We start from the raw sequence: 26,471 nt of genomic DNA, 5'->3' as shown, positions 1-26,471 counted from the left end.
AATGGCTCAGTTGGAAGGAACCTTAAAGATCACAGGGCTCCAATCCCATGCCAGGGGCTGGCTGCCCCCACCAGCTCAGGCTGCCCAGTGCCCCATCCATGGCCTTGAGCACCGCCAGGAATGGGCACCCACAGCTCTGGGCAGTTGTGCCAGTGATCTCCTGCGTTGTTAAAAGCGGATTACTTTTGTGCTGTAGGTTGTCCTACAGTGCACTTGGGAGATTGTAGATGTTCTGATATCTGAGTTCTGAACAAGGAAGGACGCTTTGTGTTTCAATGCACGTACACATCTATATATCTATAGCCTACACAAGTTTAAAGGAAATCAATTAGCAATTGACTATTGCAGAACAATGGTGATAGCATCTGGAAGTGTGAAGAGTTTCTGACATCTGAGGAAATCTTCCGCCTTCTCCAGTACTTGTTGAGGTCAAAATGAGTGGGAGAGGAGAAGGGTCCTATTTAGAGGGTTTCATTGTTTTGGATTAAAAATGCAGTTTGTGTAATTAAGAGGAGCAGAGGGCTTATCAAATATTTCCTTATCTAAGATCTGAAAAAGGCAGAGCTACTGACAAGGCATCCTCCGAGTGGGCCCCATGGCTTCAAGCTCTGCTCCTTTTGACCTTCAGCAGTACTGGAAACTCAGCCCTTCCATGGGGCCTGGGAGCAAGGCTGCTGGGGCAGTTCCAGGTGGTGCTTCTCTGCCTGGGCCCTGCTGACTGGAAGGTTCCAGTGAAAATGACTAAGAGGTCCAAGGGCAAACACACTCTTGAACAACCTGAAGGAAGATTTAAAACGTGTAAAACTACACAAATTTGACCATCCTTTTTCTGCAGTGGATCGAGCTGCTTATTTTATTCAAACGTTGGCTCTGCACTCCTTTCATTGGAAAATATTAAATTATTCTAAGTAATAGATGAGTGTTTCATGCATTTTGTAAAACTTTGGGTCATGAAGGTTGCCAGAAAGGCTGGTGTTTTACTTTCAAATTTAGGCCTCTGGATGTCTTAGCTGCTGCCATGGGACGTTTAGGTGTCAAAGTTGTGCTGCACGTGCAGTGTCAGCTCTCTTCCTCTGAGCGTAGGCTGGAGCTCCATCTTCCATACTTTTAATTGGTATTAAAGGAGACAGCAGCAGTCTCACAGCTGGCATCTCATTTCATCAAAGCAGTGATAAACTTTATATTCAAAAACTTCTCTCACTTCAAAATCCTGTAGGTTTGGTGACAAATGTTGGGATATATTTGCATACAAATCACTTTCTTCCAGGAAAGGCTTCCAGGTCTGGGTTTTTTTTTTTATTTTTTTTTTTTTATGCTTTCTAAACATAGTTTGTCTGAAAGTTTTATGAGCCAGTTCTTTGTTTTCATACTCAGTCTGATGAGCTTCTTCTGGAAGAGAAGAGATTGAAACAGCATTAAATTGCCTTTTGGTTCCTGTTCTGAGAACATCCTGAGTGTGTTTTGCTACAGAATAATTCCAATTCCCTCTTACAATTTTTTGGCTTCTTTTCTCTTTCAGTAATTTTGCTTATCCTGCACTTACGAGTAAGTAGTACAAACGTAATTGGGTCTGGCGTCATGACTGCAAGGCTTTTTTAGAATTGTTCGCTGTTGGTTTAAGATTTTTTTTTAATTTGTTTCAAAAGGTTCGGTTTTTACTCAGTAACTTTCCATACTAATCAAATGTCTTAAGAAAGAGATAGTAAAATAGAATTTTTATTTTATCTTTCTTTTTTTCTTTTTTCTTTCTTTCTTTTTTTTTTTTTTTAATGGGAATCTGGCTTAAAAGAGTTTAATATTCTCCAACTTAAAATCCTTCAGATAGGCACACTTTTATCTCTTGGTGGCTAGTTGTAGAAACATCTCAGCCTGATCTATTGCATTCTTGGACACCATTTTATCTCCTCTGCAATTGACTTTGTCTGTAGTGGAACCAACGTTCTTTTTATCACCCATGGTCTGATCTTCAAGCTTTCACCTTCAAAAGCACAAGCATCCTTTGGCTGGCTGGTAGCTTGAAATGATTTATAACTGAGGAGAACTTTGAAGTTTCTATAAACAACCAAAAAGCGGGTTGTATTTTTTTCCCCTGCCTGCCTTAGTTATACTGCTGTTAGTTTGCTGCTTCCACTTATGCATCTCTTGTGCCTTCCGCTCTGTATCACTGATATGCAGCCTGGAATGATTCTGCCACCAGTTCCTGACTGGCCTGTTGAGAAGCCTGAGACAATCATGCAAAGCCGAGAGAAAATGATTTGCAAGTGTTTTTCATACCAGTGGCAAGTACTGGCACAGGATTGCATGTGAATTGTAGGCAGGCAAATTCAAGAGAATTCTGCAGAGATGGTGTGTTTCATTTCCAGAACAACCTGCATGTGCCTGGCTTTTATAAGACCATTTTGTAGCAGTATTTGTAGCCATCTCTGCCATGTGGCAAGGTCACTGGGTGATTCACATCCAGCAGCTTAACAAGAGGAAGCTGAACAAATGACGGAGGAGATGCTTTCATGTGGAGGAGTACCAAATGTTCCTGCTCTTTAAGCCCCTAGATACGGGATAGCTACTTTGTGACCTTTGGAAAGAGAAAGACATCCACTTTTCTCAGCTAGACCCCTTTGATGGTGCTCATAAACCCCCATGAAAATCTGTGTGCTTCTAATTTAAGAAAGAAGCACTTGGATTATAAAATGTATTTGCTGAAACAAAGTTCATGATACCAAATTCAACACTGTTTTTCTCCATTGCACCCAGGATGAGGTTGGAGTACTGTCATCTTTCTTTGTTGTTCTTTCTTTTTTTCTTTTTTTCTTTTTTTCTTTTTTTTTTTCTTTTTTCTTTTTTTAACATTGATAACGTATCAGGTTTAAACTGTGTTTTCTTCACTTCAAGGAACTGTCTGCTAGGAACATATGCTTGTAACATATTGTTATGATCAACTTGTATTATGGTAACATGGAGAGGTCCAAAGCATAGATCAGAGCCCAGATCTTGGCAGGTATGTAGACTTGCAGTGATACATTAGTAGCACGCCTTGTTCCAGTGAGATTTCTTGGTCTGTGATCCCACATTGTTTCTAACACTAGCAGAGGAAACACCCTTTAAAGAGGATGAGATGAGGGTAAAGGGATAGGGGCCATAAATCAGGAACTTGCATTGAGGAACCTTGTGATAAAGCACCTGGTAACTTTGAACCCTGTCCTTGCACTGTGTGCAGACTCATGGGGAGCTTCATTCGGAGTGGGGGGATCATAGAGTTTCCATTTGAGCCTACTCCTGGACAGATTGGAGAGGAGCAGGGATTGGGAGGGAGGAGAGCAGGCTCTGGTCTCTTTACTGAGTAGAGAGACCCACAGGAAGAGACATAGGACATCTTACCTCTGCAAGCAGCTTTTCATATTCCTTTTTCAGTTGATTTTGCATTGATCTCACAGCTACAGGACATACAGGATTTCCCCTTGTAAGTTTGGTGACACTCAGCCTTGCAGGAATTTTTGTCATACTGCATCTGATGGGGTTCAGTGCTTGTGTGAGAAGGCAGGTAGGTGGGAGGACATGTCCTCTCCCCCTCTTCCTTGAGCTAGGCATGCTCTAGTTCTGGATTTGCAAATCATTATAATGACAGACCGTGACAATAAGAAGAGCCATGAAAATAGATCATGCAAAGAAGGCCTGGATTAAGGAATCCCCTGGTACTCTGGGACATGATAAAACCCCACTAAGTCAATAATCTGTGCATTAAGAACTGCTCTGGTTATGTAAAGGAACTAACACAGTCTGTTTTTCTGAGTGAGCCAGAAGAATTGGTAGCTTTGCTGTGTAATGACGTGATAAAGAGGGCTTGCTCTTTGGTAGCCCTCAGAGTCTAACTTGATTTACAGATCAGATCTCTGTTGATGACAGTAGAGAGACTGTAATAGTGCCAACAACCGTGTCTGAGAGAGTCTCAGTTGTGTCTTTATTTCAAGTCCACAGAAAGGAAATAATAAAAACAGATAATCACATTAAAGTAATGGTTTCAGATGACACTCACGCAAAATAAGGTTATTCAGAGTTAAACTGCTACTTTGTCTTCCTGATTCTCATGTGCTTGAATATTGCAGGAGTCCTGAATGAGGGTATGAATTTATGTACCGTGCATGCTGAAATGCTTAGCTATGATGGTCTGAGCTGGGAACAATGAGCATTAACAAGAAAAGCATCTACTGAGGCTATCATGATGCAGAGTTCTGTTGTCCTTATCAAAGAGGGTGTATTATGTGAGTGAAAACCAAGGGGGAAACCTCCTTTCTGATTCTCTCCACTCTTATAGCATTCATCATCTCAGGTGCTTTACCATCTCTGCTTGAGTTTTATGTTGTATTTAAAAGGAGTGTTTTGCACACTCTAAATCTGTTTTACATTTTCTCAGTTTTAAAGTATGACATCCAAAACTGACTCTTCTGGCAGGTGAGGGAAAATGTATCTTTGGGAGCATTTTGCCCTTACAAATGCATTTTTTGCGAACATTCTTGTAGATATCAAGCTTTTTGTGTTCATATCAAGCAGATATGAAATAAATTGTCAAAATTAAGCAGCTAAGGGTTTGTGGCTTAAAATAATTTCTTTCAGTGGTGGATTTCCTCTGAATCTCAAGTGTTACACACGGTCTTTGATATTTTCACCCCACATTTCCCTTTACGGCAGCAGAGTGAAAGCTGATTCCCTACTTTGCATCACTAGCTGTTGTAAACCTCTTATATATAAACTACAGAAGAGGCTATTGTTATAACCCTCTTTATTTTGAAATATCTCCACTAGACCCTAATTTAATTTCCCTTATTTACCATTTCTATGTTTCCCAAGTATTAACGTATCTAAGGGTGACCTTCTGTTTCCTGAAGGCATGGGGGAGTGTGTACATACTCCTGTGCTTCATTGGTGAGTAATGTGAGATTCCTTGGGATGACAATAACACTATTTTCCATAGGCTCTTCTAAACAACAAAGTAGTAGTAACCTTTACAAAACAATAATAGACCCTGCTACTTTGCAGAGTCGTTTCTCTGTTATGCCCATTTCAACTGCATGTTAGCCTATGTGGAAAAAAATTCATCTGGATTCCTTATTGTGGACTAAGTAATTTTTAGCATTCAAAGGAACTGATTGAAAGGCACTGGCAGTTATATTTAGGTGCAGTAGCAAAGATGAACACACAATCTTGCAAAGCCAAGGGATTGCCTTTCTGACTTGCAAGTGCTAAACAATTCTTTCATAAAGCTGATAGAAAGGTCTCTTGTTTTTTCAAAATGTTCCTGCAGGTGCTGATGTTCTGAATGCTAAAACATTCTTGCAAGAGACATAGAAAACTTTGTTTCTTTGTTTGAAGTTTGTTTCTCCCCTTTGTATTTTAAGCTTATTCTAATCTCCTGGAATTATCTGGAACAGCATAGCCTATCCTGTTGCTCTGTAGCAATATCAATAACATTGCCTGTAAAATATGCCATGAGAGCTTTCAGTTTAAGAAGACGCACAATTCTCCATTGACTTTAATTCAAGCTCCTCAACAGAACTAGGTAGAAAAACACTTCTGAGAAATTAATGGGAATCAGTTGTCTTATTCCTTTCAAAAACTTTGAAAATCCCAGCATACATCACAATATTCTTTGAGGAATACATTTACTGTAAGATAGTCTGAATTATCCAAATTCAGTTTTCCAAAACTCCCTGTTATTCATGTTCCTCATTATCTATCAATTACATTCAAAATTACCTTCATTATTTGAATCCTTGATTATCCAAGCCTATTCTTTGTCCCCAGTGGTACTCCAGTAATTGGTCTTGTACTGCATTCCTCCCGCTGATGCTTCACTGGCTATGAAATGAAGGTACTGTTGGTCTGGCATGTGCTACCAGAAGCATGTCTTTCTGCATGCTGTTCAGCATAGACTTAGTGCAGCATTGCAAAGAGTATGTGTAAGTGGTGTCTTACTAATGCTGTAACTGGAACAGGTTGCCCAAGGCTGTTGTGGATGCCCCATCCCTGCAGGCATTCAAGGCCGGGCTGGATGTGGCTCTGGGCAGCCTGGTCTAGTGGTTGACGACTCTGCACATAGCACTAGGGTTGAAACTAGATGATCATTATGGTCCTTTTCAACCCATTCTATGATTCTGTGGCTGTTTTTCCAGTCATCTTGTACATTTATAGATGATATACATGCATAGATAGCCCTGCCTAACTATGAGTGGTTTTGTAATTTATTTAGAAGCAGGGTATATCAGCTAAGAGCAATACAGACATAGTCATTATCTGGTATGAGTTGTGCAATAGTGTGTCATTACAGGAGAGTTTCAGCAGTTGCAATTGCAGATGAAGTGGTCTCATACTGGGCTTCTACTTTCCCAGTGTGGCCACTGGTTATTGCTTTTGTACCTTCAAAGATCAAGTGCTTAATGTGATTCTAGAATGTGGTTATGATTCCCCATACTACAAGTTTAGTTCTGCAATAAATTGGCACCAAATGAAACTTGGATCAGATGCATGTTTCTGAGCCACAACCTCCTGTTGCTGTTCTTGCTGTGGTTCCACTTCAGCACCCGCTATTGCCCGAGGCTGCCCTTGGGGTCAGTCACTAGCAGAAAGGAAGGAATCCTACAGTAAGATACCACTCACTATGAAGAACTGAGCTCTTTGTGACCTACTTGACATACCCTAAAGGCATGTAAAGGGAAATCAAATACCTGAAAGGCTTGTTTAAAATGAAAAGTTAACACTTCGGAATCTCACATTTCCCTGCTGCAGCTCTCTGTCTCATGGAGTCACTCTGCTTTGAGTAGCAGTCCTTTGTACTTTGTGTGCTATCTGACATCTGCATTTAAATAAGATGTACTGACTTATACTGCAGAAAGTAAAATAATACTTACTGTTAATTTCTTGCAACTAGCTCTCCTTCTATTGACGTGAATTATTTTAAGTATCTGCAGTAGGATGAAAAGATCAGGCAGAATAAAAAACAAAAACAAAACCCCAAACCTACATGAAAGCTGCAGTGTGGTCTTAAAACCGTTCTCTTATCATGGTGCACAGAGCTCTGTGTCAATGATTTACACTGATTACTTTTTGTTCCATTGAAACCACTAACTTTTTTTTTTTACTGCTTCAATCTGGCCTTCTGTATTAATGTAAATGTGTACTGAGCTGCCTTATCAAAATCAGTTGTGTTTAGATAATTTGTCTTATCTTAATGACTTTTTCTTATTAATGCGGTGAAGTGGCATAGCAGATCAGAAAAATGTGTGTTATTTTAATAGTCTGAAACAATGTTATAATTTCTTACTGTAATTTTATTTCATTTTTATTTGGCCTTATTCATCTTTGTTGTTTATAGATATATTTTCTCCCAAACTGACACGTTCTCATTACCAGAGCATCCTTCTAAAATATATTTAAATCCAATTCTATATATAAAACCTGCTGAAGTGTTCCTTCACCTTTTCCTGTTATGAAGTGCTCATTTTTAATCCACATAGCTTTTACAGATTCCCTTCTAGAAGTGAGTCACACGGTCTTGCTGAATAAGAACTATCCTGCATCAGTTCTTGCAATACTTGTGCACATTCAGTGGGTTAAGTGGGGCTGAAGTGATGCATTGAGCTATTGTCCTAATGCAGGAGAACGTGTATTAGGTTCATTTTTTAAAGACCTTTTCCATGCTACGTTGATACAGCTTTTGTGTGCCTGTAATTGTGTACATAACTGCGCTTTTCCAGTTGTCTTTGCTTCCTTCATCCCTCTTCCTATGCGCAGTGCCTGTGAAACCATTATTGGTTTTTTTTGCAGAGGAATTGCTCCTGTAGCTTTCAAAATGTGCAAAATTGTTCAAGGACAGGGCAGAATAAGACAAATGACTAGCGGCTGTTTTCCAGCTATATTAATTTTATTAGTCATGCACTCTCCTGGTATTTTTTATTTTTTTTTTCCTGAGCTGTGGGACTGATTTCTGTTAGCAATTAGAGTTTTTGAACAAAGAAAACTTGTGCTAAGATGCGGTGATGAATTCAATACCCCTGCCTACAGTCCCCTGTTGAATGTGGGGACAACGTTGTGGTGAGTTTTAATACTCAAAGCTTCGTCTGAATGATTCTCTGTGCTTGGGGCACTTGATGCAAATTCATGTAAAAGAGAGTAAGAAAAGAATAATCCCTCTCCCAGCTCCCCACAGCCCATTATTTCAACATTCCCATCAGCTTGCTTATGGATGTGCAGAAGGGTTATTTTATACAGATGCATGAGATGGTTATAAATAATCATTTGCTGCAGTCTTCTCCAGCTGGTTCTTCTCGCCCCTGAGCTCCCAGCAGCCACATCCAGGTCCCGTCCCCCCACCCTGGGGAGGTCTGGGCTGCCTGCCGAGCAGTGCCATGCTCAAAGGGCACAATTCCTGCACCTCTCTCAAATGCCTTCTCCTCTTAGAAAGATATGGTATGCGTGGTGCTGCAGTCTGTATTGCAAACTGTTTAGTCAAAGTCAAAATATTAATGATAAAATCATTTTTCATGAGTTTTCCAAACATAAATTATTAATGAAAAATTATAAGAGTTTTAAGAAGGTTTGAAACGTTCTAAGTTTTCAAAACATTTGAGCTAACTTGAATATTTTTCCTACTTTTCACCTTTAAAATATCTGGGAGTTTTTGATATTTTTGAGTCTTCTGCTGTTATTAGAGGGAAGACTTTTATTTTTTGAACTCTTTTTAAGGTTTCCAGCACAACAATAGTATTTCTATCTTAGTACCATCTGTGAATTCCTGACCACGCTGAAAGTCATTTTCCTAACTTAAAATCATTTGTAGCAAATGGTTTAGAAAACTAACAGCCTTGGCCAAACCCAGTATATTCATAAAGCAGCAGATAACCTTTCAGTTTTAGGCATTCTACCTTTTTCTCCAAGTATTTTGTTCTTCTAAATCTTTGTGTTAGGAAAGCTTGTCAGTTTTTTGTGTTTTTAACTGTCTCCTTTTGTTGACTAAAAAAGAAAGAAGAAGAAAACCAACTTTACTTCTATTCTTAGAATGTCTGCACCTGCAGATCTTTTTTTTTTTTTTTCTTTATGAAGCTTTAAATTGTTCTGTTTGAGAATTGAAGTCAGAAAACAGAAGTCTAGATTAAAAGTACGTTTTCTATATAGCGGAATGGAGACATCCAGGAAAAAGCTGTTTAGTTCTAAAGCTTCTTACTTAAAAGACGTTTTAGTCTCTTATGTTTTCCTTTTTGGTGTTTTGTTGTTTGTTTGTTTGTTTTGTTTTGTTTTGTTTGTTTTGCTCTTTTTTCTTTTTTACCGGTCAGGTCAAAGACCTCCTTCCCAAAGATTCAAAACTACAGAATAACTGCATAGTAGTGTGTGAAAATTTATCATAGGGGTCTTTATGGGGCTGATCAGAATCCCACTAAAGGGAGTATGGAGTCTAGATTAGACCCTAGATACAGAATTGCAGTAATTTGGACTTCAAAGTTGTTATTCAGATAGAGCCAATGGAAATGACTACTGTGCCTTTGAGTTTTGGTCTCCAATCTGTCTACTAGGAAAAGGAAAAGTGCCTTTAAAATGGGATGCAGATATTGGCCATGTGTTTTACATTTCTTCTAGAATCTGAAGCATTTTTTGTGTGATCAGCTCAGTCATTGTGTGGTTAGCAAATGATTGCTTTTCATTAGAGACCCATTGTCTCCTATGCAAATACATCCTTAAATGCATAGAAGTGGATGGGGAAATTGTGCTTGGCAAAACTGAGCATAGTTTTGGCTGTGTCCAGCCAGGTACCATTGCAGTAAATCCTTGTGAATGCCAGTCTCCAAGGGCTCCAGTTACTGTGGTCTAAGAAGTCGATGAAATAGTGAAAGAGATTTACAGAAATGCGTGCAACCTTGATGTTGAGTGCTGAGAGCTGACATGTTTCATCATCCTGGCTCTGCTGGTGTGTAGAGACTTGTTGAACTGTGCTTTCTTGGCCTTGAGTCTGAGCTTTTCTGAACAGGTTACCATCTTAATTATACAAACACTGGGAAAAAGGCAAAGGCTGTTAATTTGAATTATGGAGGAGGTTTTCAGGCTTTAGTGCATTGAACAATCTCCTCAAGGTTATGTGGGGAGTGGGCTGCTGTGCCTGGTATGTAAGGACAAGCTGTTTTGTTGAGGTTGCAGGGCATCCTTGGGTTTCAGCTCAATTTGAGGTTAGTGGTTTGAGGGTAGTGCATCTGACCCACTGTTGTTTTACTGCTACTTCATGGTTCCACACTTCCACTAATACAACTGGAGCTTTAGCCCTGTCTATTGCCAGTTTATGGAAAATACTGACATTCCTAATTGTTTAATAAATCATTAATGAAGCTTTTAGTGTGCGAGAGGGTGTGCATATTGATTTTGTGTATGCATATTTAGGTATTGGGACAAGAAAGTAAGGCTGCTGAGAGACTCCTGAGAGATCTAGAGAGAGGAACATGCACAAATTATAATGAGGTATAAAGGTTTTCCATTCCTTAGGATGGAGAAGTTGACATATTAAATCGCACACACTCTAATGACTGACTCAGAGAATTTGAAGGAAATAACAGCTGTGCACATTAAAGCTTAGAAATAGAAACTTCATCAGTCAGTAGCAGTTCAGAGTGAATGGAGAAATCATGGAATTATTAATTATGGTTTTTAGAGAAAGGAAACAAAAAGTCCCAACTCTCCAAAGGCAGAACGCTGCCTTCAGTGTCTGCCAGGAATCAGCCCCTCGTCCTGCTGGGCTGCTCTGTAGAGATGGAGGCTTTTGCCCAACCGCAGGCACCTGCTGCCATTTTCGATGCCCTAAGCTGACGCAGCCGTCCCCCTGGCTAGCAGATGCGACACAGGGCATAGGGAAGGCTCCTGTCCTTCTGCAGCAACAGCTGGATGCCCTGAGGCATCTCGGATGGCAGCAGCTGCTGTTGTTGGACGACTGATCGCACGTACGCGGAGGCACGGACTCGCTCTCACTCGCATCATTAATACACAGTCACCTGAAGCATCTCAGTAGTTCACAGCAGTGTTTGCAGAGGGTAATTGCAGAAAGCAATGAACAGTTTATCTGATTTGAAATTCAGGAGAATTTTTGAGATGAATAGAAGGCTTATTTAGATTAAAATCTGACCGTGATACAATGTTATAAACTCTCCCTGTGCTGGAAACTGTAGTTAAAATCTATGACTCAAAGTTGCAGTGAATGGTTGTTTTCCTAATGACCTCAAATCCATGAAATGATTCTAACATTTGCCTTTTTATATATTCATAGTTAAATATAACTTGAATGTTGTCCTAATTACATTCTCATGTTAATTTAGCTCTGATTCAGAATTTCTATCATTATTCTTTGTAGAATTATTTTGAAATGATGGAAAGTTCAGTAACGATGCTCCAGTGTGTGATTGTGCCTTTGAATTATTTATCACATTCAAAGACAGAAATATGGTTAAATCTAGTTTGAGTTGTAAATGAGCCTTAGTAATGTAAGGAGGAAGTGAAACTCCTCTTTGCAGAAGGACGTGGTTTATGGGAGCATCATTTGATAATGCAGGAGCATCACGCGGCCCCACGTCAGCAGAGCCTCATAAGAAAACATCCATCGCACCAACTGGCAAATGCTATCTGAGCAGATAAGGCAGATAAAGAGCGGAGGAGGAGAGAGAGATACATAGACAACTTGCACAAATGACAGAACAGATTAGTGATGGAATTAAGAAGAGAAAACAGATGTCTTGCCTTGGTCAGCAGCAGAATTCACACGGCTCGTGCTCTCTTTACTGCATGCTTTGGGAGTGAGCTCTCACAAGGGTGTTTAGCCCTTGGTTTTTACAATGCATCACAGTGATAAGTAGTCCAGTGTTAATACATGGCTGTAGAAACTATGATTAATGCAAAAAAATCATACCTGTGGCCCTGAGCCAGGTAGAGAACAAACAATTGCTGGTGAGGCATGAGCAGGGCTGAGGGGGAGTGAGGAATTCTGGAGGAGGAAAGGAAATTGTCTTAATGTAAGCAGCAGTTTTGCTAGAGGTAAGTGAGGGGAAATTCTTCATTTATAAATGGTTCGTTGACCCATGATAATAAAGCAGTGCTGCAGAAGAAGGATAATTATCTACTTAAGTATCAGATGCCCTAAGGGTAAAAGCTTCCCTTCTCTCCTTTTGAAAAATGAACTCAGATTAAACGAATGTCCTTTTTCCTGTTTTACTGTTGACATGGATTTCCTTTTTATGAGTAGAATTAATTAGTTTTTCTATTCCTTTATTCCTGGTATGGAAATCAGGTCTGCCAAGCAAGTTTCCAGCTCTTCCCTTGGGCCCTGAGTTCAGCCAATAGCATCCTTTGTGAAGATGCTTTGTACAGTGTGCTGGGAAGGCACAAATAAATTACAGGAGCTCTATTATGCCCTGTAGCTCACTAGGAGAAACATCTTCCTAAAACTAAAAATCCACAAATTGAGACTTCTTTCCCTAATCAAGATTGGTTCATTTCTACGTATGTTTGCTAAATATGCATTTCTTCTTCCTTAAAGTATTTTAATGTCATGAGTTATAAAAAGAGGAAATGAGTAGTGGTGGCATAGCTGCTGTTGTACTGAGTGAGGAAGGGCCAAGTTCTCAAAGCAGATTAATGTCCACAGCTGAGGCCAGGCCTCTCCTGTTGAGAGCAGAGAGAGCTGCTAGATGTGGAGCTTGCTGGAAAAATCTGCTCCCAGTTAAGCAAATATCTATTGCAAGATTGTCTGTCCTCATCTGGACTCTAAAAAATTATCAAAAGCTGCCCCTACTTCTTTGCAACCAGAAAATGTCTGCTCTCCCCCTCCGGTCAGAATTTTAATTGAGATTCCAATAATATGAAGCTTGATGAATGCAAACATATTTCTCTGTTTTTGGAAATAAAACATTGTTTGCATGCGTTAGTCATTTTTTGTTTCAAATGTCTCCTGAGGTTCTTGAGGCATCTTAACTCATGTCAATGTAACCTCTGTGTGAACCTGTTACAACTACAGAGCATCTCCTAGTTGCATTTCTTGGAACATGACGAATGTTCCTCAATACCTGCAGGCTTTAAGATGCAGTAAAAATAAATATTACTGTAATACAATGGCACCGAGCTTAATTTTCTTCCAATAGTCCTTTGAGCACTCGTTTTAATACTGAAAAAACAAGAAGTTGTTAATTTTCCTTGCCTTTGGTCAGGAGAGTTCAACTGCCATTAAAGGTGATTGTAAGAGCACAATACAAACACAAACTGTAAATCAGAAAAAAATTCCTGTCTGCAGGGAACAGAAATTAGAAGCGAGTCCCAAGTGCTTTCTTGTCTGATTTACACAACTGAAGCTCTGCAAAGAATTCTGGACATTATTAATAATGTTACAAAACTGACTGTCAAGTGAAGAACCATAGCAATTATTAATTTCTGTGAACGCAGCAAGGCAGGGGGCTGTGAATAGCATCTGTGCTTTTTGTTGTTTACTTTATAGTTTCATTTCACTGTATCATGAAGCACTGTTACCAAGGTAGGATGAAATCAAAGTATTTGCAGTGCTGTGAACAGAGTGCTTAACAGGGAAAAGTCTGAAATATCTTACTGTGTTTCTAACATCATATAGTATTTATGACAGGTGAGCACTTATAGAATCATAAATCATTTAGGTTGGAAAAGACCATGAAGGCCCTTAATCCCAACCTACCTCCATCATGCCCACTGCCAAACATCCCTCAGAGCCACATCTCCACAGTTCTTGAGCGTCTCTGGGATCGATGACTCCACCACTCCCTGGGCAGTATATGTGCCACTGCCTCCCTACTCTCGTGAGAAGAAATTTTTCCTAAAGATTCCTTGCTATTATCAGCATAGTGTCAGTTCCTCACATTTAGATAAGTAAAATTTGGAGGTGTTTGATCAAGATTTTTAAATGACTCAGGTCACAAACCCAAACCCATCTTAAAATCCTTTGGCCTTCACACATTTTTAAACACAAAAAGGAATGTCTGTTAGATACAAAGATGCTGCATTCCAACAGTTCTGTGTGTAGCTCGAAATTCTAACTTGGAGCTTGTGAAAATTTTGCTTTCCTTTAGGTGTGTTAATAGTGGCACATGAACCTTGCTTCAGTATCGGAGGGGCTTGAGGAAACTTCTGAGCCAAGCGTCATATGATTGAATGTATTTAGCCACGTGTTTTAATTGCTGTAACCCTCAGAGCAGGAGGAGCCTGTGTAATTCAGAGGTGATCAGAAACATGTTGCAAACTGGGGGGTGAGATACTTGTCCTGCCGAGTCACTCAGATATGTGTGTGTGCCTTGACAATCCCACCTTCAGATGTTCTCGTTTGCCCTCTGCGGCCGGCGGAGCGTTTCCGTGACCTGTGTCCTGAGGAGGTGGCTGATTTATTTCATACGGCTCAAAGGGTTGGCAATGCAGTGGAGAAACACTTCTGTGCCACCTCGCTCACCATCACAATTCAGGTTTGTGAACCGAACTTCCAAACTTCTTCCCTAGGCCCATGACAAAAGGCTGTTCAAAACTTTAGGGGGCAATAAATGCATGATAATAACTAAAGGAAGTGGGCAGAGGGGAAGCACGGTAATGTTAGAGGATTGACCTTCTAGAGAAGGTAACCCACCGCTTGGGATGGAAAAAGGGAATTCCTGCTCTCCTGCTTGCCCCTGTTCATATGCAGGTAGATAGAAGTGGCCATCTAAATATGTTATCAATTCAGACCTTTCAGATTTGTGTTGGGTTTGTACTCCAAAAAAGAACTCTATTTAAAACTATTTCAGGGACTAAGCCTTTTTTAATCAGAATAAGACTTTAAGAAAGTGTGCTTTGACTAAATTCTCACGCATCTGATTTTATATTCACGAGGATCAGAAACCTATTGCTAGCTATTCAAAAATACAATCTGAAAGCATGAAAATTAACAACTGTGGTTTTTGTGGTCCAAGATGCAGCTTCTCAATTTGCTGTGGCCTGATGTGGAAAGGCACAAGTCTGAAAACTTTGGGTGGAAGGGTCCCCTGGAGAATATGCTAAATTACCATGCAGTGAAATTGGATGTAAATGATTAATGAGTGATATTTCTGAATCCCTATGTGTGATCCTTGTTAGTTCCTCTAACCTGAGACTTCTCCCTTTGCTTACAGGATGGCCCTGAAGCTGGACAAACGGTGAAGGTGAGTGCTTATTATGCAGAATACAAATTAAGAGACAATTAGAAGAACTAATAAAAAATCAAAGCTAGTCATCTGCAGACCATTGCTGTACCATTATGTTATCTTGAGATCAAAAGATCCCAAGTGTGCAATAGCTGTAAATGCTTTTTATTGAAACTGCACAGGAAGATATTTACAAGTTTTTTTTTTCTAGACTAAATTTTTCAGCGATGAAAATATCTTTTCCAAACTACTGGGTGTATTTATACAAGGAAAGCCATAAAAAGTGGCATCTTTTCAAGTTTTTTCTTTGTTTTATGGAGGAAAATGTTGCCCTTCCGCTCGTCATCTCTTTGTTTGTCTTTTTATTGCCTAATGAATTGTAGCTAATTATAGGAACAGTTAAGCTAAACCATGTAATGAAAATACACCTTTTGTCTGTGCTCTCTCTCTAAATATTCATATCACATTCTTGTTACAGAATTTCAGATGTAATGGAAACAGTGAAGCTTAAAAACAGATTTTAAGTGTACTTCTGAAAAAAAGGTGGGGGATGGAGGGGAAAAGGATTTATGACTATACTGTCTACTTGAGTAATAACATAGATAACATCCAAGATGGCTCTCCAGCCATGTTTCACTGTCTCTTATTGCAAATGCATGTGTAGTTAGATTGTACGCCTAAACATTAGATAAAGGCTATTTTTTACGTTTGGAATCAAAGGAAAGTCAAATATGGCTATGGTTTAGTACTTTGTAAAATCAGATTAGATGGCTCAAAGAAGCTGCTTGGGTTGATTAAGATAACTCTAACAACCAAATAGCGTATAGAAACATTTTACTTCTTTCCAATTTGCTGCATTGGCCTTATTTTTCCTGTGCCTTTTTGTTGTCTGCTTTGAATATTTAGCAGGGAGTTGATAGGGAGAGAAAAAAAGAAATTAGAAAATCCCCACGCTTTGGAAAGCTGAGCAGTGATAAAGGAGTGTAATAGAATTTACTGCAGTACTGCAATAAAATAGATTCTTCAGGTCATGGCTTAGAGTGTATTGGGTGGGTTTCACTGGGAATGCTTTTTGATGGGTGAAAATGTCATGGTTTAAATACTTCCCTGAATAAGTTTCATTATTAAACACCAACATGTCTTAGCAAATGGATCACAGGATTTCTTTTACTATCTTGGACAAGTATTTTTTCCTGCATAAAAAAGAGTTTATGGGGATGAGTATATTAAAATGTGAGAAAATTTGCTGAATGAACACAACCAGATGCAAAAATCCCCATCTTGTGTGACTGTGAACAATAACGGATGTTTCTGTAAGTCTTAGAAGGGGAAGAGATTCTGTATAATTCTGTATTCATGTTGAATTCAAGACAATACAATTCGTGTTGTATTCAAGACCATTAGTCTGTCCAGTACCCTGCAAATGATACCCACCCCTAGCACTTCCATCTCACACTTTTAATGAGCAGTGAGATGAAAATGACCCACTCTTACAGCTGCGTACCCCAGACTCCATAATAAAGTCTGTGTGCTCCTAAACTGGATGTTAACAGTTTGCTTTTCTCTACTTTTCTGCATCATTGGGCGACACTGTAATTCATCATCATCACTTTAGGATGTTTATCATCTGAAACTGCCAACAACTATTTTCTTCAGAGAACTTAGAGCTTTCAAAACTGGAATTGGGAAGAAATTACTATGATCAAGATCTTCTATAAAGTGAACAATAGGGAGGGTACATAAATAGCTGGTTCTGCTTAAATTCTTTTGAATCAAGAAGTTTGAAAAAGCACCTATATGATCTATGAGTAATTTATGAACTCTGAATTCAGTGGGCCATGTGTTTATGAATGTGTTTTTTTCTTCACTGTTAGCCTGTTTTTCTCTAAGGGAACTTGTAATTAAAATTTCTGGAACAGACTTAATATTAGAAAAACATTCTAATAGTAAGAATAGCAGAGCATCAGAATAAGTATCCAAGGGAGTTTGTGGAGCTCTGTTTCAATAGGGTAGGCAAGCATGTGTCAGGAGCTAATTAGGTATAGCTGATCTAGCTTTGAATGGAGGCACATACCAGATGGCTTCAGGAGTCTTTTCTATTTGTGTTTTGTATAATTCCATATACCTGTATAAATGTGGGCTGCTGCATGTGTTCCTCAGGAATTGAATTACAAGAAATAAAAAGAGTACTGGCTGTTAAGCTGATAGTTGCAAAACTCCACTACAAAATGGAATGAGCTATCAGCTCAGCAGAAAACAAAAGCTGACTGAGAAAGTTTATCTGAAAAAGATTAAGAAATTCTTTTTCATCAAGGAGGTATGGTTGGACCTCAGTTTGAGTACATCTCAGGTCTTTCTTTGCTATGGAGATGGCTGAAATTATATGTCTATGCACCAGGTTTAAAGGAGATTACTTTCCAGTGTGATTTTTGGATAGAATCAACGGTAAGATATTGTTTGCCAGTGTTAGATCTTCTCTGTGATAGTGTGAAACCTGCTGGTGTGTGCAGCTTCCATACAGACATACTGCAATGTCAGATACTTCAGTGGTGCCTGTACTGAAACCTTACTAGTTATCTAAATGGAACCTGTTCATCTTCTAACAGGTAGCTCTGCAATTGTTGTGATCCTTTCTTTGTAGATACCATCTGCCTTTGAATTTAAGATATCAGAGCCTGTAGAATGGTATTTCAGGAAAGCTCATGGTCCTTCCAAATTCTCCCGTTAATGAGATCTGTGTGTTTGTCTTTGGAATAAACGCTATTGCCGATCTTCAGCTCACCGTTACTTTGGAAGCGTAGATGGCTCTTTTCTCAGGCTTTTGCAATTGGAAAGAATACATTTGCTAAGGAATCACATTGCAGGTTTCAGACCATAAAGAAATACAAAGTATTGTTTTGTGATCTTTTCCACAGCTGCCCAAGGGTTGCACGCAGTCTAACCCCATCACCTATTCATGGCAGGGACAGATGGCTCTCCGAAGGTGCTCACAGACTTGCACACTTGGTGCTTTATTGTAAGAAGTTCTTGTACCGACACACAACAGAGAACCTGAGTATCTCTTGGGTCAGCAAGCATAACCATCTTCCAGCATTAAATGCTTTCTGAATTCTTATTTCTTCCGACTTGAGAAAAGGAGGAAATTGTATGGAAGTCCTAGCTTAAAGAATATCTATATCTGCAATTTCGAGCTCTGTCTTTCTCAGTAAATGCAAAACCTACAGTGTCCTTGTGCCAGGAGTGGAGGATGAGTTTCACACTGGTTCTGTCTGAGAATGCCTTAAATATCCAGGCAATTTCATGGATCAGGGAAATCAGCTCTGCATCTTAATGCAGAGCTCTTATTGCTATGTCAAGTGAGTGACGTTTCAAGATTTTCCCTGGTGTATTTTATAGCCTTCTTTCCAACATCAAGTCAGCAAATGCTCTAGCTGCCTTGGTGGATGTATAGCGTAGCACAGAATAAACTCTCAGGTTTACCTTTTATGTGAGATTCAATCACAAGAAATTCTGTACACTCTGTGCTCTGTAAAGGCTAAACAAATCAAGCTGGCAGGAGCATGATGCAACTAATTTATCTGTAGAGACAAGATAATATTGCACAGCAAGTATCCATTGTGCTAACACATATGAACACACGCTCTATTTTGCAGCTGTGTCAAAGTCTCTGTCAGCTCAGCACCTCCACTGTTATCCATGGCCTGTTTGCCAATTACAAGTTCACCTAAAGAAATGAGAAATTGAGGCTGATGGTGGCAGTGTAGGAATATGTGCGTAAATTTTTGTGTGTTGCACATTCCACTAATTATTTTACACTGAGAAGATTGCCTAACCATTATTTTTTGATGTGCATGTTTTTCTTTCCCAGATGTTTTTTAATGCTGTGTTAAATCAATCCACCTGGCTTTCATTCCTTAGAAATCTTCACCAGAACTGTGGAGCGTAGGGTTTATTTAAGCCCACAGGAGCTCTTTTGTACTATTTGTCTACTTGTCCCTGAATGTGGAGTACTGGACTTCAGGTCTGAGTCGTTAAATGTAATCAGATCACATTGCAGCCTGATTGCATCAGAAGGATTAAATTCACCAACTGCGGTACTCCTGATGCCTCAGCCTGCTTTCCCTGCAGGCTGGCAGATGTGAGTCTCTGTTCAGTGGATTATTGGAGGCTACCTTTTTCTCCCTTAAAACAACAGGAAAAAAAAAAAAAAAAACTGGCATTTGAGAAATGCAAAAATGTCTTACCTCTAAATGAATGTAAAATTTCAAGTAGAAAACACATGGAAGAAAGAGCAAGCTTTAGGAAAACATTCTGCACTGAAACATGAGCAAATGGTCTTGTTTGCTTTACTCTTAAGAACCATGATTTTTGTGAAAGCTTGTGGGATACCCAGAAAAGATCTGATGCAGTACAGCAATCTCTTGAAAGTGCTTTGAGAACCACACTAATATTTGGTTGGAGCGTGTGTAGCATTGCAGCAAATTCAGTAGTTCTAAGGCTGTATATCTGTTTTCAGATAAACATTTTCTTTCTATTATGGTACTGTATTTAGGTTAGAGTGAAGCTTGTAGGATGTTAATGCTGATTGTTTGCAAAACTAGGACTGTAGTGGCCCTTAACAGCAGCTGGAAAGCAGCTGGGGCATCTAGATTATTTGACTCATGCCAACCACCACTTAAAGCCCTTTATTAGCTTTTGTTTCCTACTCACTCTAAATAATAATTCTTGCTCTCTCCTTCAAAAATCTATTCAAAATCAGCCTTGTGTTTTTCTAGTGTTCCTTACAGTCCTTTAGCCAGGCCTGTGTTTTCTATGACACAACTAACAGATGCAGCCCTAATGTCCCTTTTTTAATTATTTTTTTTTTTAATATATACCAGGACCTCACTTGTGTTCATTACATACATCATATTGCTTTTTGTTTTTTGTGTTCACAGCCCCAAAAGGCACTGGTTCCAAATATACCTTTAAACCTGCCTTTAATACACACATAGATTGCTCTGAAAGTAATGCCTCCTGTTTATTTCTGTGGAAACTACAACAGGTACAAAGAGCTCAGTAACACCCATGTGCAGTTGCTGAGGTTTTTTGAAGGTTGAAAGAGATGAAAGAAAACTGGGAATGTGGAAACAGCCCAGTGATTGATGGACGTGACACCATTCTGACTGAGAGTATCAAAGGCTCCAAGGCGCTGATAAATGGAAATGAAGACCTGGGTAATGAAGTCTGAGCTAGAAATATGAGGTGGTGAAGTTCCCTGAAGGGATGGGGACAGAAGTTGTGGAAAAATTCTCTTTAGTAGTGAATGAATGCTAAATTCACCACTCAGAATCTGAATGATTTTGAATTTCCAGTAGTGAATGTCCCGACATAACTTGAAAAGTAGTACCGTTCTCTGTCTGTAGGTAGACAGAATATCTGTGTGGACTAGAGTAATTGTAAGTAAACAGATAATTTTTAAAAAAACTACCTACATAGGGTTTTAAAAGTAAGGCTATACATGTGGAAACCAAGAGAATTTTTGAAAGATCTAGCTTAAAGAATGGTAACAAAGTAAGACTGTACTATGCTATGGTAGCAATTCTTCCTTCCTTTCTTACCATATGGATTTCTTAGATGAATATTCTCTTTGGGTAGTTTAATTCCAAAAATACCCCCAGAGCTAGTCAGAGTTATTGACACTGTCTAAATGGAACTATAATAAGGAAGTAAGTGGGCTCGAATGTTTGGTTAATTTGCCTTAATGTACTCTTAGATATTAAAAGTCATGCAGCTCAGTTGGCTACAGCCAGCATCTTGCTCATCCCTTGCTGGGCATGACTGCCTTCTGCTGCAGACCTGCAGAGTGCTGCCTGCTGGCTTCTCTGTTTTCCCAAAGGACAACGAGTGAGAGCTAAGCTGCAGGGAATGTGTGCCCTGTTTGTGTTTGGACACTGCCTCGTTCTGCCCAAGCAACCCGGTGGGTTCCTGCAAGTGAAGGTTAAATCCTGCCAGGGTTCTCTATGCTCTGCCCTTCCACCTTTATTCCCATGAGAGCCTGTGGCTGCTTTAACACAGATGCTTTTAATATACCTTCTTGTTTGTTGTTGTTTTTTTCTACCTGGAGTGTGTTCATGTATTCACGATTTTTGTGCCAGAAGAATTTTGAACCAATAATTCAGAAGGGTTTATTTGAGAGTTTGAAAGATGTTCAATCTTTTTTTCTTCCCCCCCCCCCCCCCCCCCAATAAACAGAGTTACAATTCAAATGAGAAAGTATTTCTGGCTGAAAGGTGGGGAAGTTTTCCTCTGCAAGTGTTTTAAGAGGATATTTTGAAAACATCAAAGTATTTTCTTCATGGAAAGAAAATCTTTTTTTGCAAGTGCTTTCTGTTTTACTGAATTGGCATTTTCTGCCGACAAAAAGAAAAATAAACATAAGGTGGAGAGGAATGTTGAGATAATTTGTGAATTGTGATAGATGCTGCTTTTCATTTGCCCCCGCAATGACTGAGATTAGGATCAAAAATCCTATGTTTTAATTAGGAAGTGTCTTTCACTTCTTTGTTCTCATGTTACAGCAATATGTTTTGCATTTAAATCATTCTCTGGGACAGAGAATGTACAATCAATCAACTGCCACTCTTGAGTACAGGTCCTACAAACTCCTATTGTGCTGCAAATGGAAAACCTCTTGAAATCCCAGACAATGCAAGAGGTCTACGATCATTAATAGCATAGTCAAGGATGTCTGATTAATTTTTGTGTGGTTAGTGTATGATTTTCTTTCCAGGCTCCATCTTAATAACTCTTCTGCTCTGTATTAAGCTGGTATCTTATAAACCTCTTTGTTTAACAAGGAGGGAAAGCTTGCTGCTTTCTTGTTTCCTTTTCATATTTTTTTCGTTACAAATCATTGCATTCTGCAAGAATGTAGCTCTCCAACAAATGTGCAACATCTTACCTGTTAAAGCATTCCTATTTGATTCAGACATACAACTTGATGCTGTTCCTTGTTTTGTATTAGGTGAAAATTGTTTATTGAGAAAGCGTTGCAAGGTTTATTTCAGTTTATTAGGTTTCTGAATAGCTCTTTCTAAAAATTAACGTAATGATTTATAACACAGTACTGTGTCCCAGTGCTCTGACTTTATGATTTTGCACATAGAATCATAGACTAACTTGAGTTGGAAGGGACCTTAAAGCCCACCCAGCTCCAACCCTGTGGGCTGGCTGCCATCCACCAGCTCAGGCTGCCCAGGGCCCCATCCATGGCCTTGAGCACCTCCAGGAATGGGCACCCACAGCTTCTCAGGCTCCAGCTTCCTTTGTGTTTACATTCTAACCTAACAGGGACTGCTGTTATATTCTCCTAAGACCCACCGTAAAAATATTTGTGTGCTTACCACAGATTCAGAAGGCCTGCTAGGAGGTCATGAGTGAAATAGAAAGCTTTTCTTCTTTCCATTGCATGCCTTCTGTAAGTAGGCACTTAGCCACTTTGAGTGGTTGAGTTTACTGGGTGTTTTTACCCCCAAAGTGTTTTCACTTTACTGATCTGTGTTAAACTTTGGTGCCTCGGTTGTGTGGCTGATGCTGTGACATCTGAGTCTCTCAGGAGAGGGGAGAATAGTTACTTCTCTCATGTTAATGACCCAATTTCAGCCAGAAGAGGGCTGAAATTTATTAGAACTCAGGCTGCCTTGCCAGTGCAAGAATGAAGAAAATATTAAGCTGGATCAGTTTCCCCTTAAAGTCTCCTCCTCTTCTAAAAAAGAACAAGCTGTCTACCTAACACTTTCTGCAGCCCCCTAGAGAGCCTGCACAGCTTGAATGAGTTTGTTGCTTAACAATTTCAAGTAAACAGGGGGAGCACATGTAATGTTTTTGCATGTGGTAGCACGGGAATTGAGATCTTTCCTAACTCTATTCCTAGAAAGGTTTTATCACATCAAAGAGTAGGTGGTTACACTGCCCTAGGACCTATTGCAAATCTAAGCACATCTGAGATGTAAGCACGTCTGATGCAGGGCATGCATTTTCATCTGTTCTGGCAGCACCATGTTAGCCCATGGAGGACTTTATTTTAGAAAAAGAAAAGCCTCTGCTAGAAATGATTTAGAAATGGAAAATCAGGGTTAAAATAATAGAACATAACTTGCTCGGTAAGCTCCAGACAGTATGAGAAGGTGAAGGGTATGTAATATTTTTACTGTTTAAATAAAAATAACATAAAGTATTCTGGACACTTCAGCAGTTCTTGTATCATGCTTGCTGCAGGCCAGGCTGGATTAGCCCAGAGCATTCAGCAAAAAGAAAGCAAACCCCCACTCTCAAGCCTCATTCCTTTCATGCTTCCTGAATGCTGCTTCTGTGCACTCTGAGAAGACCTCTCATAGGCAGGGTCACTACTTGCTCTGTAAAGCCAAGCTGAAGTTCGGAAAAATATGAACTATACCTTTAAAAACCAGCCTCTAGGAGCTTTATCAAATGGCCCCTCCTCATTTGATTAGAGGTAGAAAAAGCCCAAGCTGGCTGGTGATGGAGATGTTGCTGGAATAACATGTTCTGAGGTTAAATAAGAATGGATGTAAGGGCACCTCATGTGGTGCCCTTTTTTTTTTTTTTTTTTGCCTTTTCCTTTCACTTTCTCATAGTGATGGGAGTGAAAACGTGCAGCTTATCCTATGTTGCTCATGTGATGAGTCCACATGGCAGTACCTGGATTAGTTGTGGTTCTCAGAGGTCTGCAATTCCCTGTTGTATTTTCTACGTTGTTTACTGTTTTGATGACAGCTATCAAGCAATGCTCTGCTGTTTGCACCACGGTGCTTTCTTTTTAAGCAATTGAGTGCACCATGCCCTTTTCCCTTCTGCAGAAAATTGAACAAGTAAAGTATGAGGAGAGAAGCTTAGATTCCCTGCTTTAACAGTTACCTTCTTCGAAGATAGACTGCTTTCAGAGAGGAAAATTCACTTTATAATAATTAGCCATGTGAGTAAAATTGATCCTGAGGCTTTTTCTTTTACCACTGGGTCCCACCACAAATCCATTTCTAGCCATACCCATATGCTGTACCAGGGCTAGGTGAGGTGTGTGCTTCACATCTCCTGTAAACAGATCCTGCCCAGTAGTGCAGAGCCACGCTGTACTGCTAGAGACGAGGATGTTTTTACCTAGTACTAAAGGCTGAGTATTGGAAAGGCATCTTGCATTTGCCAAATTGCACAGGTCTTTTGAAGGAGAAAAAAATGGTTTCTCCTTTGGTAATCTCCTAGCTTATTACCTCTGAAGAATCAAACCATTTTCTTTTCATTTTCATTTATGCTTTTTGTGAGTTACCTCCTCCATTGCTGCCTTAGACAACATAAAATGAAGTTGTTTGCCTGACATCACTGATCCAAATTCTTTTTGTGAGAAGCTGGAAGAAAATAAACTAGATCAGATGGAAAGTGCTTGTGTGAATTATTGTGTTGATCTTGCTGTTAGAGATGTTGCAATCTGAAATGGTGAATTTCTCTACTTGATTTCATGAATGTTGAATTTGTCTGTCTAATTTCAAGTCTAGTTTTTAGTATTCAAAAGAATGGTAATACCCAAACATAGCACTCTCTCTCTCTCTCTCTTATTTATTTAATTTGTAATTCTTCTGGTCCATGAATGAGCTGCATTAGTTTTCCATTGAGAAGGTGCAGAATAGGCAGTTAAACTGTGAAGGCTGTTGTGTTTTCCCACTCAGCCTCCAACCTGTCTCAGGTCTTCTGGAGAGAAATTACCATTAGGAGGCAGGCTTTCTGCCCAGATTAAAGAATGGATCCATTCAGACTGTATACAATAGATGCTTCATATCTGTAAATTAACTTTGAACACAACCCAAAACATTATTTCAGTTGGATCTTTTGGTGAAGCCAGTCTGGATGAGTTTAGAATAATGGAGGGAAGGGTGGACTTGGTGATCTCCAGAGGTCCTTTCCAACCTCTACAATTCTGAGAGTCCATATCACATGTTCAATTCTCTAAGTTCCAGATAAACAGGATAACCTTGGTGTTGAAGGTGAGATTCTCTGATACAAATGATTTAGTTCACTTGTGAAAATACATGTGCTGAATCAGTGGAGCTTTTGCCATTTCCGTACATTTTTTACCCTATTTGTGTAAGCAATTCTTTTCGTTTCATGTAATTTATAATTTGAATCTAAAATTATTAATCATATTTATGCAAAGCAGCATTTTAAGAAAGCAACCTACGAAGCAAATTTTGATGTAGTGTTTTTATTTTTTAAGTATTTTCTATTTCACCTAAAAAAGTTCATTGCTGTAGTAACTATCAAGTAAAACAAAAACTGAATAAAATAAAGGAAAATCCCTGAATTTATTAGGTTCTAATAAACTCCCCCTCAGTGCACATACATTTAGAATCGTTCATTAACATTAATGAGAGTTATGCATACATCGTGGGGAGAATAGGCCCTGTTGTTTTATTTCTTTTCCTTGTTTTCAGTATTAAATCTTATCCTGCACCCAGTTCTATAGGGCATACATGCATTCCTGCTGTGCAGTTATTTGCTCTACTTAATATATACAGTTTGAGCACTTCTTGTTGCATAGCAAAGGTGGAAAGTTCATAAATTAAAAAACAGATAAATCTGTTCAACAGAATTTGTGGACATACATAAAAGCAAAGGCTTTGCAAATTAATGAATTAATAGATTACTATTGATTACTACCAGAGCCTAATTAAATAATAAATTTTCCCCCACACAATTACTTGTTTCATGCATGTTATTAAATGATTAAATTCTTAACTAGTTTTGAAGCTCTTAGACTTGAATGAGGTGCTCAGGAGAGCAAAGCTATGCTTGGTGCAAAGGGGCAGAAGCGGGGACTAGTTACACGGATTTATGATTTAATTTGCTGTGTGATCTTGTTTAGTGTAAATATGGAGTTGTTTAAAAAAAAAAACAGCCAACACCTTGGTAGATTTTTTGGACAAAAATAAATACGAAATGCAGGATAGTTTATTAATTATCTGTACCAGATTGGGAAGAGTGACTCGTGTCTATTGCTGCAGCTGAAGTACCTTTTCTCCCTCATTTCTGTGCTCCCAGCCGTGTCCCACTGCAGTCAGGCCCCAATCCAGGTGTAGCATGTGAAAAAGATCCAAACGTTGGAGGAAATCAAACTTATTTCTATCAGAAATTTAATTTATTCTATAGCTTTGTCATACCTCATTTCTGAGGTAGCCATCAATATTTCTTGGAAAGCGTTAAGAATAATAAACATAGGAAGGTCCTCGGAAGAAGGTGTGC

The 26,471-nt window shown here is 39.2% G+C and overlaps 1 protein-coding gene across 1 annotated transcript in view; it reads left to right on the top strand.

Annotated features, from left to right (window-relative positions):
• Positions 1-26,471, top strand: part of FHIT (fragile histidine triad diadenosine triphosphatase) — a gene marked incomplete at both ends in the record, with an annotated part of 502,525 nt that overhangs the window by 363,467 nt on the left and 112,587 nt on the right. Inside the window, 2 exons of the mRNA XM_079540494.1 lie at positions 14,347-14,492; positions 15,171-15,200. Coding sequence (XP_079396620.1) covers positions 14,347-14,492; positions 15,171-15,200 — 176 coding nt within the window. The remainder of the gene's footprint in view (positions 1-14,346; positions 14,493-15,170; positions 15,201-26,471) is intronic.

Source organism: Tetrao urogallus (assembly GCF_951394365.1).
Source record: "Tetrao urogallus genome assembly, chromosome: 10".
In the NCBI taxonomy this organism is placed as follows: Eukaryota; Metazoa; Chordata; class Aves; order Galliformes; family Phasianidae; genus Tetrao; species Tetrao urogallus.
This window is presented reverse-complemented; position numbering and strand designations above follow the sequence as displayed.